Below are 13485 nucleotides of genomic sequence, written 5' to 3'. Positions count from 1 at the left end.
TCAGTGAAATTATCAAACAGATTCAACCAACAATTTCTCGTAAAAAAAATGAAATGGCGGCGAAATTTTGAAGTGTCGCATGGCGCTTGTGCTAATTTGGCCGGGAGGTGACGAAAAGTTAATCCTCTCTCCTCCCTTGATCTGAAAATCAACTATATATTTCACAGGAAAATTAACGTGGGTATATTTTTACATAATTTCATCGTTTTATTTTCCTCGTCGCTCTTTGGAATCAGCCACTGAAAAGAATCAAACTTATTTTGATCATAATACTGCCGTGCTAAGGAAAAACGCCGTATGAACCTTCAGGCGTTGCCAAATTTCCTCTGGCAAATCACTTATTTTCAGGAAAATTTTTGAATATTTTCCCGCCAATTTCGCAGATAATTTTGTTCGTAGTTTGACCGAAAGTGTCTGATAATTTCAAAGAAAAATGTTCATAATTTTCCTCAAAAATAACAATTTTATCCAAGAAAATTTTGCAACTCTCGAATGTTCATACGGCGTTCTTCCTTAGCACGGCAGAATACGTCGTTTACCGAACGAGGGAAAGTAACTCCATTCCGAGGTTGCAAAATTTACTTAAATAATTCAATTTTTCACAAAACCGTACCCGAGCAATATTAGTTAAAAACACGCCCAACTTTTTCACGATGTAATAGGAAAAATCAGTGTAATTTTTGAAATTCCAAAAATTCTCTTGGTATAAAAGTAATTTGCGCGAAGAAATTCTGCAATTTTGAAATTGAATTATGTTCTTTTGTGAGGAAAACGACGAATAAGCGGCGCCGGCTATGTGGATTGCATTTTGCAAAAAGGAACCACTAGCATTGCAATGATGCTAAGATTGTGCAACTTCATCTTTTGCAATAAAATTGCAGAAATCGTGAAAAATTATGAAAGTTAGATGGTAATTTGTGTCATAAATTTACGGTTTTAAGCGAGTAAAATAGAAACTATGAATGGATAATCGGGGTTTTCCTCCGAGACAAAAGAAGTTGCACAATCTTAGCAACATTGCAATGCTAGTGGTTCCTTTTTGCAAAATGCAATCCATATAACAGGAAGTTAGCAAAATTGCAAAATGAGATACGCGGTTGGGAAGTTCCACCGTCAATATTAGATTTCGCGAACTCTTTTTAAGTGGCGTGGAAGGAGCCGAGAGGCAGAGACGAGATATTCACATGCATGGAATCACTAACGAGAAGCCCAGGACTCCGCACTCGGTGCATTTAACGATCTCACTGAGGCTCAGCGGGCAGCCTGCCTATTAGTTTCCAAAGGTCAAAGGGGAAATGGTCTTTTTGTATTTCTTTCGGAGAACTCCACGGAAGAAGTAAATGGGAAGTCACCTTAATTATTTGAATTCGAAGAAAACCTGGTCGAGCCGAACGATAAAACGCTCACGTGATCAAAAGACGGAAGGGATGAAATCACGAAAATACTACGATTTTGTTTTACTCTCGAGATCTGCATGCAATCTCGTCGCGTCGCACAGTGGATCAGAGAGGTCGGACATGAAATTATTGACTATTGCTGCGAATTGTGATGTTTATTTCCTCACATTTTAAATTTTAATGGGTGTTTTTGGAAGAAAATTTCACGAGAAAACCAATGAAACCAATTTTAGAACCTTAAAATTTGTGTAATCGTAGTTATTACCGTTTAAAGTTTCGAAAGTATGTCCGACCTCTTCTATAGAGTCGATCCACTGTGCGTCGGTGAGATTTCGTTTTATCGAGAGGGCTTGGAGAACGATGGCCACGGCCGCAATTTGAGGCAACACGACGTTTTGTTTATGGATCAATCGCGATTTTATACGGGAGACGACGTTCGCAGATGGTACTTTTGGGCGAACTAAAGCTGTGCCACGCCTCGTTGTAAAGAGTCTCCATGGGACGATTCAGTAGTAAAAAACAACCAGCCTGACCCGAGAAGTAAAAGAACGATAGAGAGATCGTTGATGCGGGGGTTGCAGGGGAAGGGGGTAGAGATATCGCCGAGACGAGACTGAACACCAACTTCGGACTTTTACATTCTTCCTGAGAAAACAGATTGCTAGCGGATTGTCACATCGCCACTTATTATTATGGGAACTTCAGTTCCCTCCGACTTCGAGATTGGACCTCCTGTTTCCCTGCTATCCAGTCATTGCGTCTCAACGGCCTCGACCAAACCAACAGTTGGACTTCATTTTGCAATTAGGAACTACTAGGGGCTTATGGGGCTGCTCCGCAGCCCCTTATTTTTCCTGTACACTTTTCACTTTCACATGTTTTTTTTTTTTTTTTATTTATTAATTTTCATTTAGTTTTCTGTTTTGTCTTTGAATCGGGTCTAATTATTTCTTTGAGAGAATAAATGCAACAAATGTTTTCAAAAATTGTAATTTTATTTAGTAAACTTTAAACTAAAATTTTGTTTTAATCTTCATACAATAGAAAATCCTCTCTCTGCTGCTTTTGAAATGTAATTTTTCAATTTTTTTGTCGTTTGTTAATTGTCAGTGGTGTTTTTTTGGTGTTTAGACTCTCCGCCCCGTTTCCCATTCCACAATTGCGCTACTTAATAATTTTTCTTTTTTCTTACCCCGTTGCCCTTTGAGTCTTTAATTTTTGCTGTTCTTTTTTTCATGGTTCCATGGTTTCATGGTCCGGAATGCAGCTGCATTCCGGATGCGTTAAGGGGTGGGAAGGAGGGAGGGACGGACTGAGAAACTGAAAAAAGTACGTTACGTAACGGTAAATATTAAATAAACTTACCTATATATGGATCCTTGAACTTTAAAGCAATAAGGTCCATCACCCGGAATATCAATTCGATTTGCAGAGAAAGAGGCAAAAGCAACAGCACTATTATAATTTCTGATATGCTTTATGAAATTTGGAGAATATAAAAATAATGATTTCAAATCGGTATTTGTCCGAATACTCGGTAAAGAAATTAAGCCATTTTGGCAGCAGTTATTAAAATGACCATTGGACATTTCACCCTGAAAATGGCGAGCATCACAATGATGACAAATTATATTCATTGAACCGACTGAAAATTTGGTAACAAAATTTTCATCAAAGTTCTGATCATCAATTTTATACTTCCGAAATGAAGAAATGAAACTTTGATTTTCTATACTAATAACAGAGTTAAGTTCTTGCTTCACTAAACGAACATGCGAAGAATTCTGGAAAACGCGACCACGTTTTGGAGGACGACCGCCTCGGTCATTGAAAATTTCACTCATAACAACTGTTAAATTTAAAATTAAAATTAGTAAAAATTATTATTATTTTAACAAAATCATAACTGAAAAGTTCAATTTTTAAATTTAAAAAAAATAAATCAGAAGAAAAAGGATGAAATGAAAATGGAAATTAATAATAAACATATTTATACACATTGAAAAGAAACAGCGTGAAAAGTTCTGATCGGAAATGAGAAAAAAAACTTGGAGGTTATTGCCTTAATGAGGAAAAATTGGCAATAGGAAAAAGATGGAACCAATCATGAAAAACCGTAAAAAAAAAAAAAAAAAAACGCGGGAAAAGAAAAATGTAAGTTGATGGCAGTTGAGTGTTGGAAGTAACCTCACTTAATGATGATTGTTGAATGAAAACAGCTGATAAAAAGACAGCAAACAGTAAAGTAAGATGCGTAGCAACAAAACTTTTCCGAAAAACAAAAAACAAAAAACCCCCACTTCCCCTCATCCAATTTATGAGTTTTTAGGGATTTAAAAATCGGGGACGAACCCCAGAAAATAATTTATAGTTTTCCCGAAGCATTGAGAACAACACCTTTCAAATGAACCAACGCCCCTCGCAATTAGTACAGTGGTTGATTCACAATTTCATTCTATTTTTCAATTTATATATTAAGATAAATTGTGCCTCAGTTTAAAACCATCGTATGTACCATTAGTTTCTCTATCCAGATAAGAGCTTATACAGATGGGTTGGAAGTTACAGTTCCGAATTGTAAAATGAAGTCCAGCTATCGGTCATCGTTTCATGTTTGGCTTTTTGGTTAGTTCCATCCGATACCATCGTGTTGGTCAACAAATCGAACCTCTGCGTCAGTTTCAGAATTTACATTTCGCGAGTTGTCATTGTTTCTTTTGGGTTTTTTTTGCTCCGTCTTACCTAGTGACAGTGGCGTAGAAAATGAAGGGCCCCTCGATGCGGGAGGGCCAACGGATCTAAAAGGCCAAGTCACCAACTGGAATTGTTAATTTTCTTAAAAATCCCGCAATCAAGCCTGGGTACTAAGGGGGCCTCAGAAATACAGTCTGGGGGCAGTTCCGCGCTTGGCAAGTTACGCCACTTCACTACTTCATGAGAATGGTCTAGATTTGTTACCAACATAGAAATAGAAGGCGAACTTCACATGAAGAGTCCCTCAGACCAGTGCTCACACAATATTTGCAGACCCTTTAGAAAATGAAAAAAGATAACACTCCACACTGTCAACATAGGTGGATCCAAATACTCTGGAACCAAAGTTCACTCCTCGATTTTCAGCAGAGCACTTGTTGAGTCCTTCTATTAAAAACTGCACGAAGACAAAAAAAAAACCCTCGGAAGAAAGTTCTCATGAAAATTATAGCAATCTCTTTGCGATTGCAGACACCAGCTCCTACTCAATTTCCACCCGGGGTTATGAGACATTTGTGCTTGAAATTCTCAGGGTTGCCGCAGAATTTGGAAAATTAAATTCCCCGAATCCCTTGACACTTTTTGGTGAAATTCCCTGACAATTGAAAAAATGTCAGATTTTTAAAAAGACAGTTAGAAATAGTCTTCAGGGAAAATTCGTCGTTCGAAACGTCAAATCGACTCGAGAATGCAAATTGACGATTTTCCTCTGACATTTCCCGGTATCCCCTGACTGTGGCAACCCTGAATTCTGTTTCGAGGAGGCATACGCAAAGTTCTACGGGAATGAAGCACCGCCACGTCAACAGGAAGCCAAATGCCTGTTCGACGGCTGAGCTCGGACGAGAAAATCAAACAAAATAATAGAAGCCAGAGAAAACATCTTGGTAATGGAAAGAAAGTTCCGAACTGGGGCACGTTTCTCAGTTTCGTAATTATCCTCGGGTGCGCGAAAGTTGAGTCATGAATTCCCGATAGAACGGCAAAAAGCTCCTAAAAGTTGGCTTATAATTAATTTTAGAAGTCAGGTAAAAGGACGAGCTCGAGCTCATTGATAATGTCATTCCACATGAACTCGAAATTTCATCTTCGGAGCTGAAGAATTGCAATTTTTGATGAAGTGGCGCTTAGCACCGGTGTACACAGGAGTGTTCTCGCACTGAAGCATTGATCCCTCGGAGAAATGTAGGAAAGGTCCGCCCGCAGCGGGAAGTGTTTGCAATTAAACAAACTTTATAGGTGATAAAACTTTTTTGATTATAAAATTTCGCCATGAACGCCATGATGCCCTCATTTATTTCTAATATCAATATTGCACTTCTTATAAACGTCATTTCAGGCCGTGATACCGCTGCTACAACTACAGAAAACACAAGGTTTAATATTAATTGGCTTTTTTAGACATCGAGTATGATTATAATTAAAATCAAAACACATTGGATCTAGAGTTCAGACTCTTAAAATCATCGACAAGAAAAAGTACTCTTGATTCCATCAGAATCTGGCTTAACTCAAGAACCAAGCCTCTTAATTTAAGCGGAATTCGTTTTGATTCAAGCAAAAATCCGATTGAATCAAGAGTATTTTTTCTTGTCAATGTTTTCAAGAGTCTGGACTGTAGACTCAATGTGTTTTTTTTTTCAGTGGAGTTTAATTTGAGCCCATTTTCTGTCAGAAAAAACATCAATGGAGATGTAATACGGTCATTTTTAGCACACGTAGAATGCACTTCAACTCGGAGCAGAGCGGTTTCTCGGAGTCGTTTATCAACCTGAGAGCTACGTTTACGTTATTTTGTGGCGTGGCGGCATACCCTACTTAATATTCCCGAAATGATCTTGCAGTGAGCTGGACCGTAGCAGACCCTAATGCCTCTAATTCCTCCGTGCTACCCTGCTTGCCGGGGCATCTCCGGCTAAATCAATACCACACATGCTTCATCGAGTCCTTCATTGGACGCCAGTCACGCCTCGCAACCCCATTTAAATTTTTGTACGGATTTTAAAGGAAATTTACTCAGAGCCCGAGATACTTTCATGTTGAAGTCAATTTAATCGACACGCAAGTAAAGTCAGAACGCATGAGCGTGTTTCAAATAAAAAGGTCAGAGACTTATAGCAGCTTGACTTAAAGCGACCTTTTATACGATGAAAAATGCAAATCAGATTTATTGTTTACCACTTTCCGAAATTGAGGCGGAAGACTTTGTTTTCAGCTTACTAGGAGTATGCCCCCGCCCCCTGATCCCTTTGAGGTCCATTCCCAAAAGCCCAGGCGCAATAGGCAATACTGTTATGATTGTCTATTATAAGTGCAGTGTGGTATGCTGGTCGATTTTCTTTTCTCTCTCTCTTGTAAGAAGCACTTACTCACAGCATAAGAAACGAATTAAATGTTCTCATTACTGAGAATCGGCACTTTACCAGTAGGATTGAACTACGAGGACGAAAAATCCAACTTCAATCGACATAATATGCAAACCTATCGATGTGTGCTCGTGACCTTTCTGGCTAAGAGGAGGGCCAATCGAAATATTTGATCTCAATTCCGAAATCACAATTCCTACTTTCAGATCACTTCTTGGACACTTTTATGTTAAAAATTCAATGCTTTTTAAATTGTGCACTGTCTCAAACGCGTCCCTAATGCTTTGCTTTTCATTTTTCTTTATCAGCTAAGATGTAAAATTGTGTCACCCTCATCACAAAAGGGCGTAACATTTCACCTCACTGTTACAACAAGGTGAATATCAAAGGTGTGGATGCAAACACTTAAATTAAATATGTAAAACTGACTCATCCACACGAGTTAAACTCACGGATGAGTTAAGTTGATTGTAACTATTTTGTACATTTTAAACTGAAGAAAATAAATAAATTGAAAACTGAAATATTAATATGAGAAAATTAGGCAGGCGTCCGGATCTGCTTATTATCCCAGAGTGCATTGCCCGACCGGGCAATACTTAGTATGCGCCGATTTTCAAAGCAAACTAATCATCCGCATGGATTCGATGTATGACGATAAGACGGCCAACATGTCCCTCTCTCTAATGCGAGATTTCTGCACAGGGCTGGTACCAAGGTCCACGTGGAGCACATATCGTCACCTTCCAGGCAAAGTATCACAAGCGCCAAAAATTTCCGCCGCCATTATATTTTTTTACTGAGAAATTGTTGGTTGAATCTGTTTGGAAATTTCACTAAATTTTATCGGCAGCACAAAGAAAATTCAGTGAAATTTTCGGACAGCTTCGTTGAACAATTTCTCTGTAAAAAAATATAATGGCGGCGGAAATTTTTAAACGTCGAATGGCGCTTGTGATACTTTGCCTGGAAGGTGACGATATACAGTGTCTGTGACTCAACAAGAAAATCTAAGCAACTGCGGCGCTTCTATACTCATGTACAGAGGCATTAGTTCGCAGGGCACTCATTCAGCCTTAAGAGGGCAACGTAGGACAAAAACTAAGAATTGCCACCAAAGACCAACTATTAGCAAAGGTAGCGTCCCTCTCTCCGCCGGAACTACGGGACTTAGCCGGCCCGTAGCCTTTAAATATTCACCTAAACCTTGCTTCACTTTCAATTACATGTCTCCTCCACCAACCCCGGCATATACAGCGAAGGACCAATCATAGATCTGACTACACCAGAGCCCGAGGAGCGTCAACAAGATGAGGACTTCGAAATAATCACTACGCACGAAGTGAGGCTGATGAAAGGGGACTGTTGGGGTTGTCGGTGGCTCACCATCCATCGACGACAACAGCCCTCATTCGCGAGCCGGCCATCATGGCGGCATGGACGTTGCATTGCGTATGTCCTCTTTGGTGATATGATATATCAGATGGTTGTGTGTCACTTAAAATGAATAAGCGTGTTTTAAAGGTGGTGAAGGTTCATCTGCACAGAAGAGACCGGCTGAAACTACGCTAGAAGCTCCGCCAGAAAAGCAGCCAAAAACTGTTGTCAAACGGACAATGCCAGGAACCGCCCCTCCGCCTCGACCAGCTTCAAAAGCTCCAGACAGGCAAGTACCAACAAGCGGAATTCTTGATATTATGGCCACACAGTTCACAGAACCAAGAGTGAAAATCCCCTCCCGCATTATCACAGTCGATACCGCATTGATGACTGATTATTTTGGTTCACTGTACGATGCCCTCGTAGATGTTCTTTACCCATCGTCCAAATCCTCCATGATTCACGTGATCACAAAAGCGAATTTCGTCATATGCTGCCTATACTTTACAAAGGCCGGGATTGATCATGTTTATTCGTCGTTAACAGGCTGCCGACCAGAAGGCCGCATAGGAATCGCAAAGGCTGTGGAGTTACCAAAAAGTTGGTGGCTGAGTATCGGAAATGGGGCCTCGAGGTGAGCGTCAGCAAAACCGAGAAGTTGACGGTTGGCAGGAATCAGCAAAGTATAGAATTAGAGGATGGGCGGCAAATTCAAAGCTGTGATATTTACAAATAATTAGGAGTGTTTCTAACCCAGGATGGAAGATTGGACCAGGCCATCAAGAAGAGGAATATGCAGGGTAGGAGGGCAATCGCTATGTTGAATGGAGTCCTTTGGGACCAAAGGATCTCCACAGAGAACAAAAGAAGGATCTACAACGCGATTGTCAAGAGCATTGTAACCTACGGGTGTGAAGTATGGCCGATGAAACAGCGGACCCGGGGGGTTTTAGAGGCAACAGAGATGGACTTCTGGCGTAGATCCGCTGGTATTTCCAGAAAGGATCGCGTCAGGAATGAGACGGTACGGGAGATCATGGATGCCAAACAGACCATCGTGCATGACATTGTGACAAAACAACTCATTTGGTATGGTCATGTCCAGAGAATGGCAGGAGACAGGTTGCCGAAGAAGATCCTTGACTGGGTTTCTCCTGGTAGAAGACGCAGAGGGCGCCCAATGAAAGGTTGGAGGGAAGGGATTGAAGCAGAAATGTTAAGGTGCTCAATCCCCCAAGATTTGTGGTTTGAAAGAGAGCAGTGGAGGTTAGGAGTCGTAGAGCGCGAGGGAGTGCTGTAAAGCGACTTTTATGTATGTATGTGTTTTAAAGTGAACATGGCTTTCTAGTTCTCCTTTCAAGCCCAGCACTTCACCACCAACAAACAAGGAATCGCGACGAAATGAAGGCAAAAAACGCGTAGAACAATTCAGCCTACATTTCGCATCACGTAAATTTAAACGGATGTACCCCGGCGAAGTAGAAAATCTCTTCCGCAGCACAGGTCACTATTAGTCTGTATCCATCTATCGGATCGAAATTCGCACCTCTGATATCTTCATTAGTTTTTCTCATTGAAAACTATTATTCGAAGGAAATTTTGAATTTGTTTTGAGAAGTAATTTCATTCTCATGTGCTACTCATGCATAAAAATCCAAGGTTACATTAGTATTTTGATTTTTTTTTTTAGCCTTGGTTACCCGTTTTTCCCGAATTTATAACTCCATCATCAAACGCATATTAACCTATGACAGCGAGGTATGGCAGGTGAAAAACGGTCCCAGGACATTCTTAGGGCAACCGAAATGGACTACTGGCGTAGATTGGCCGGAGGGTCGAGAAAGGACCACGTTCGAAATGAGAGGATACGTGAAATTAAAGGCGTCGAAAACAACATAGTGCATGACATTTTCACAAAACAGCTCGACTTTAACTAATTTATCTTCCCGCGCAAACTAGTCGCAGGACTGTATGAGCCCCGTCCCGTGGAGACGGTAACTGGGAAAAATCCCAGGAGTTTCATTCCTGCGATTGGAACTTGGGCCAAATCCCATGAAAACGTCCCGTGGAGACAAGGCCTAAACAGGACAGCTTTGGATTCAGAGGAGGTCCAAATCGACAAATCGAAAGAAATTTCTTAAAGAAGAAAATTTCTTAAAGAAAAAAAAGAAATTTTTTAAAACTAGGGGATCGAGAAAGTAAAAAAACAACATAAGTACCTCACAAGTTAAAATTGTGGCCGCATGCCCGTAAGTAGTGGAGCTTCATCCTCCTCCTTATATTGAGGGTATAGAAGGCTCAGCTTGTAATGTCTCCTGTTCACGCACTTATATTCGGCTCGCTGAGAAAACTTTACTCTTTCTGAAAAATTTCCCTCTACTCAGCTCATGTTTACGTTTCAATTATTATTGAATTAGTAGGACAAACACCCTTACGAAAAAAGCCAGTGGGACATCTCACTCGTAGGACTTACTGTAATAGGACAAAAAACGAGTAGGAAAAAAGTAATAGGAAAACCTGATGTAGGAAAACAAAAATTAGGAAAAATGACCTAGCACCGACAAGGCCTAAGAGCGACTTGTCATTAGCAGTACCCGTTTTTTCTTGTGTTTGTTAGTTAAATCATTCGGGGTCTATTCGTGTATTGACGTTAGAAGTAGCATAATAGTTACCAACAACCTATTTACACTCCCTTCACTGTAAATTTTTGAATGTTTAAAGTATGCTGTCAATAATGGGATCTTATCACCTACCAATCTTACCCCAGGTCATAGATTTAATACTCGCCATCATTCAATCTGCAACATTCCTACTTCCCTTGTCTCGACCGAGGCCTATGTAACGTACTCATCTATCCAACTTTTCAATGCTCTCCCTTTAGACATTAAGAACTCCCTCCGATCCCATGACGTTCACGCTTTTCTAAGGCAAATAAAAAGGCTAATGTTGCAGAAAGCCTATTATGACATTAGTGAATTTCTCAGTACCTAGACATTTGATAAAGTAATGTGAATATGCATTGTTTAAAAGTTTGTTATACTGTGTAATTGACCTGTACAATGGCTCTACCAGGAGCTTACATTTCTGTGCCAAAGATCAAATAAATACAATAAATAATATTGAAAGACCTTACCTGTCATCAAGCTTCCAGCTGGACCGGCTGATGTCGCTCCAGGCACTCATGCTTCGGGAGGTCCTCCTCAGCTGCTGGACGACCCTGGAGGCGCGGCGCGAGGACCCGGGCGGCCTCTCTATCCCCGGCGAGAAGTTGACCCGCACGATGGGCGGGGTCCGGTACGGCTCCTCTTGGAGCAGGAACTCGCTCGAAGGGATCTCGCTCCCGCCTTTGAAGATGTCGTACAGGGACCAGCGGCTCCGTGGCCCCCCTTTGTCCGACATTCTGTCATCGAACCACGCCAAATGTCCACCTCATAGTCCCCGCACGCACTCGTGTTCAACACATATTCGGAGACCGATCCAATGGTTGAGCTCACATCCAGTCACTCGGCGCGACGCTGGACCAACATCGGATGGTCGAAGAGACAGACCGTTCCATGAAGCACCGCACGCTTCCTTGTAGGTTCTATGACACGACACAAATTTAAAGTCCGATTCATCGATAAAATACACGGAAAAAAATTAAAGGTTGTTTCAGCCTTTATAATGTTAAAAAATGTGCGAAAATTATAAATGCTGATTTTACATTTTAAAAAAAAGCTACGATAACTACGTCCAAGATTAAATGAACACATTCAATGTTGATGACCATTTTTTCAAAATGTAAAATCAGTATTTAACAGTATCAAACAACAACAACAACAACAACAAACAACAAACAATGGTTGCCTGGGACTGGTTCAGTAGGGACGGAGGGGGGATGGGACTTAAAGTGTGGGATTAGCCCTTGTGGGCTATTTGAAGAAGTAAAAAAAAAAAAAAAAAAAAAAAAAAAAAAAATTTGATATGCTTGTTGCATGTTTTTCAACAGTATAAATGCTACATCAACAATCAATTTTTTTCCACGTACAAGAAAAATGCATTAAAAACGAGTATGACAAGGCTCGATAATAGAAATAAGCACAGCAAGGAGGTTTCAATTACATGTTCATTTTCATTTTGTTTTTGTTCCGGTTGAGAATGGGCATGTAATTGGCTTGAAACGCCTTAGCTGTTTTTTTTTTTCCTTCTTCATTTAGCCTATCATAGTATATGTATGTTTGTTTCAGTGTATTTATCGCTTATTTTATGTTCCATGATGTGGATAAATTTCCGACTTGATTGAATCAATCTTCATAGATCGCGTTGAGGACGAAAAGATAGTCTGATTTAGCCTTCCCATATTCTTGGAGATGACTTGGAGAAACACACCGGGGGAAAAAAAATAAAATAAAATGAAAAAAAATAAACCGGGAACATTTCAGTACTTCATATTGATCGAACTATCCAATTCGTCAACTGAACTCTCACTTGAACCGAGGAAGGAAGTTCAGTCAAATGAACGGACATTTAATCGTACGAACCTTTTCGCTTTGGCAAATAGAATAGGTATAGTTCCATCTTTATGGAAAACCAAACGCTCGGATCATTATTTCATTTTCAATGCAGTCTCCTTACACTAAAAAGGGGTAAAACCGACTCTAGGCTGAGTCAGACTGCCTGATGAAACGTATAGTTCTTACGTTGATAAGTCCTTCGATAAGTCGTATGCCATACAAGTTTCCTCGATACACACTGAGAGAAATTTCATTCGTTATTTTAGGTGATATCGAAACTTGTTTCGATGTTTTGCATTGTTGAATTTTTATTGTAAAATAAAACTAACTAATTTTGAAGGAATTTCGTTGTTGATGTTATTTTCCTTCTTATACAGTCAGAAATAAATAATTTTCATGTAATTATTCCACGAATAACGTGTTTTTTAAACACTGATTTTTGTATCGTAAATACAGTGAGACATTAATTTATGGAATAGCTATTTTAAGGAACAATGTTCCGGTTGCTTGAAGGGCTTCAAGCTAATGGACTCTGCATCAATTGTCAGTCCTGTGAAAGCTGATCAGTTGAGGCCTTACTGTATTAAATTTGGTGTAAAGCTCATAAATTTATTACACTAGGGTGGGGGAGCAAGAGAGATAAGGGGGACTAATATTGCTGGTCAAATCCAAAGAACCATAACGTTCTTCATCAAAAGCTGGTACTTCATGAGGAAAAGCAAGGTCATTCTCGAACTCAGCGCCCAAAATACTGAGTATGGCTCACTTTTAGCATGTCTGGGAATTTTCCCTGCTTCCTTTGCTGGGAAAGTTCCTTTGGTTTCATGGCTTTATTTTTTGCATATTTACCTCCGCTTAAAACTTTTTAGTCATGTCATGGGATGTAATCTAAATTCATTATCTTTACATCAATAGGGTAAAAGTGCAAAAGCGATAATCAAATAACACAGGTTGTCAGTCAGTTTATTTTTGCCACTTTTTCTACTCTTCGGGTCAATTACTTTATGGGCTTTACAATTTTGGATCCGCTTTTGATAGTTCAAAGGTTCCATTTTAACTTCTTTCTCCTGTTTTAACGAAAGTATACCAATAGAC

General features: G+C 39.9%; 1 protein-coding gene across 1 annotated transcript in view; it reads right to left on the bottom strand.

Moving 5' to 3' along the window:
- Positions 1-13485, bottom strand: part of SLO2 (slowpoke 2) — a 318661-nt gene that overhangs the window by 291716 nt on the left and 13460 nt on the right. The window contains exon 2 of the mRNA XM_019045466.2: positions 11031-11480. Within this exon, the coding sequence (XP_018901011.1) occupies positions 11031-11296 (266 nt within the window). The 5' untranslated portion in view covers positions 11297-11480. The remainder of the gene's footprint in view (positions 1-11030; positions 11481-13485) is intronic.

This window comes from Bemisia tabaci, chromosome 3, assembly GCF_918797505.1.
Source record: "Bemisia tabaci chromosome 3, PGI_BMITA_v3".
NCBI lineage: Eukaryota > Metazoa > Arthropoda > Insecta > Hemiptera > Aleyrodidae > Bemisia > Bemisia tabaci.
Note: the sequence above shows the minus strand (reverse complement) of the source record. Positions and strands in the feature narration are given on the sequence as shown.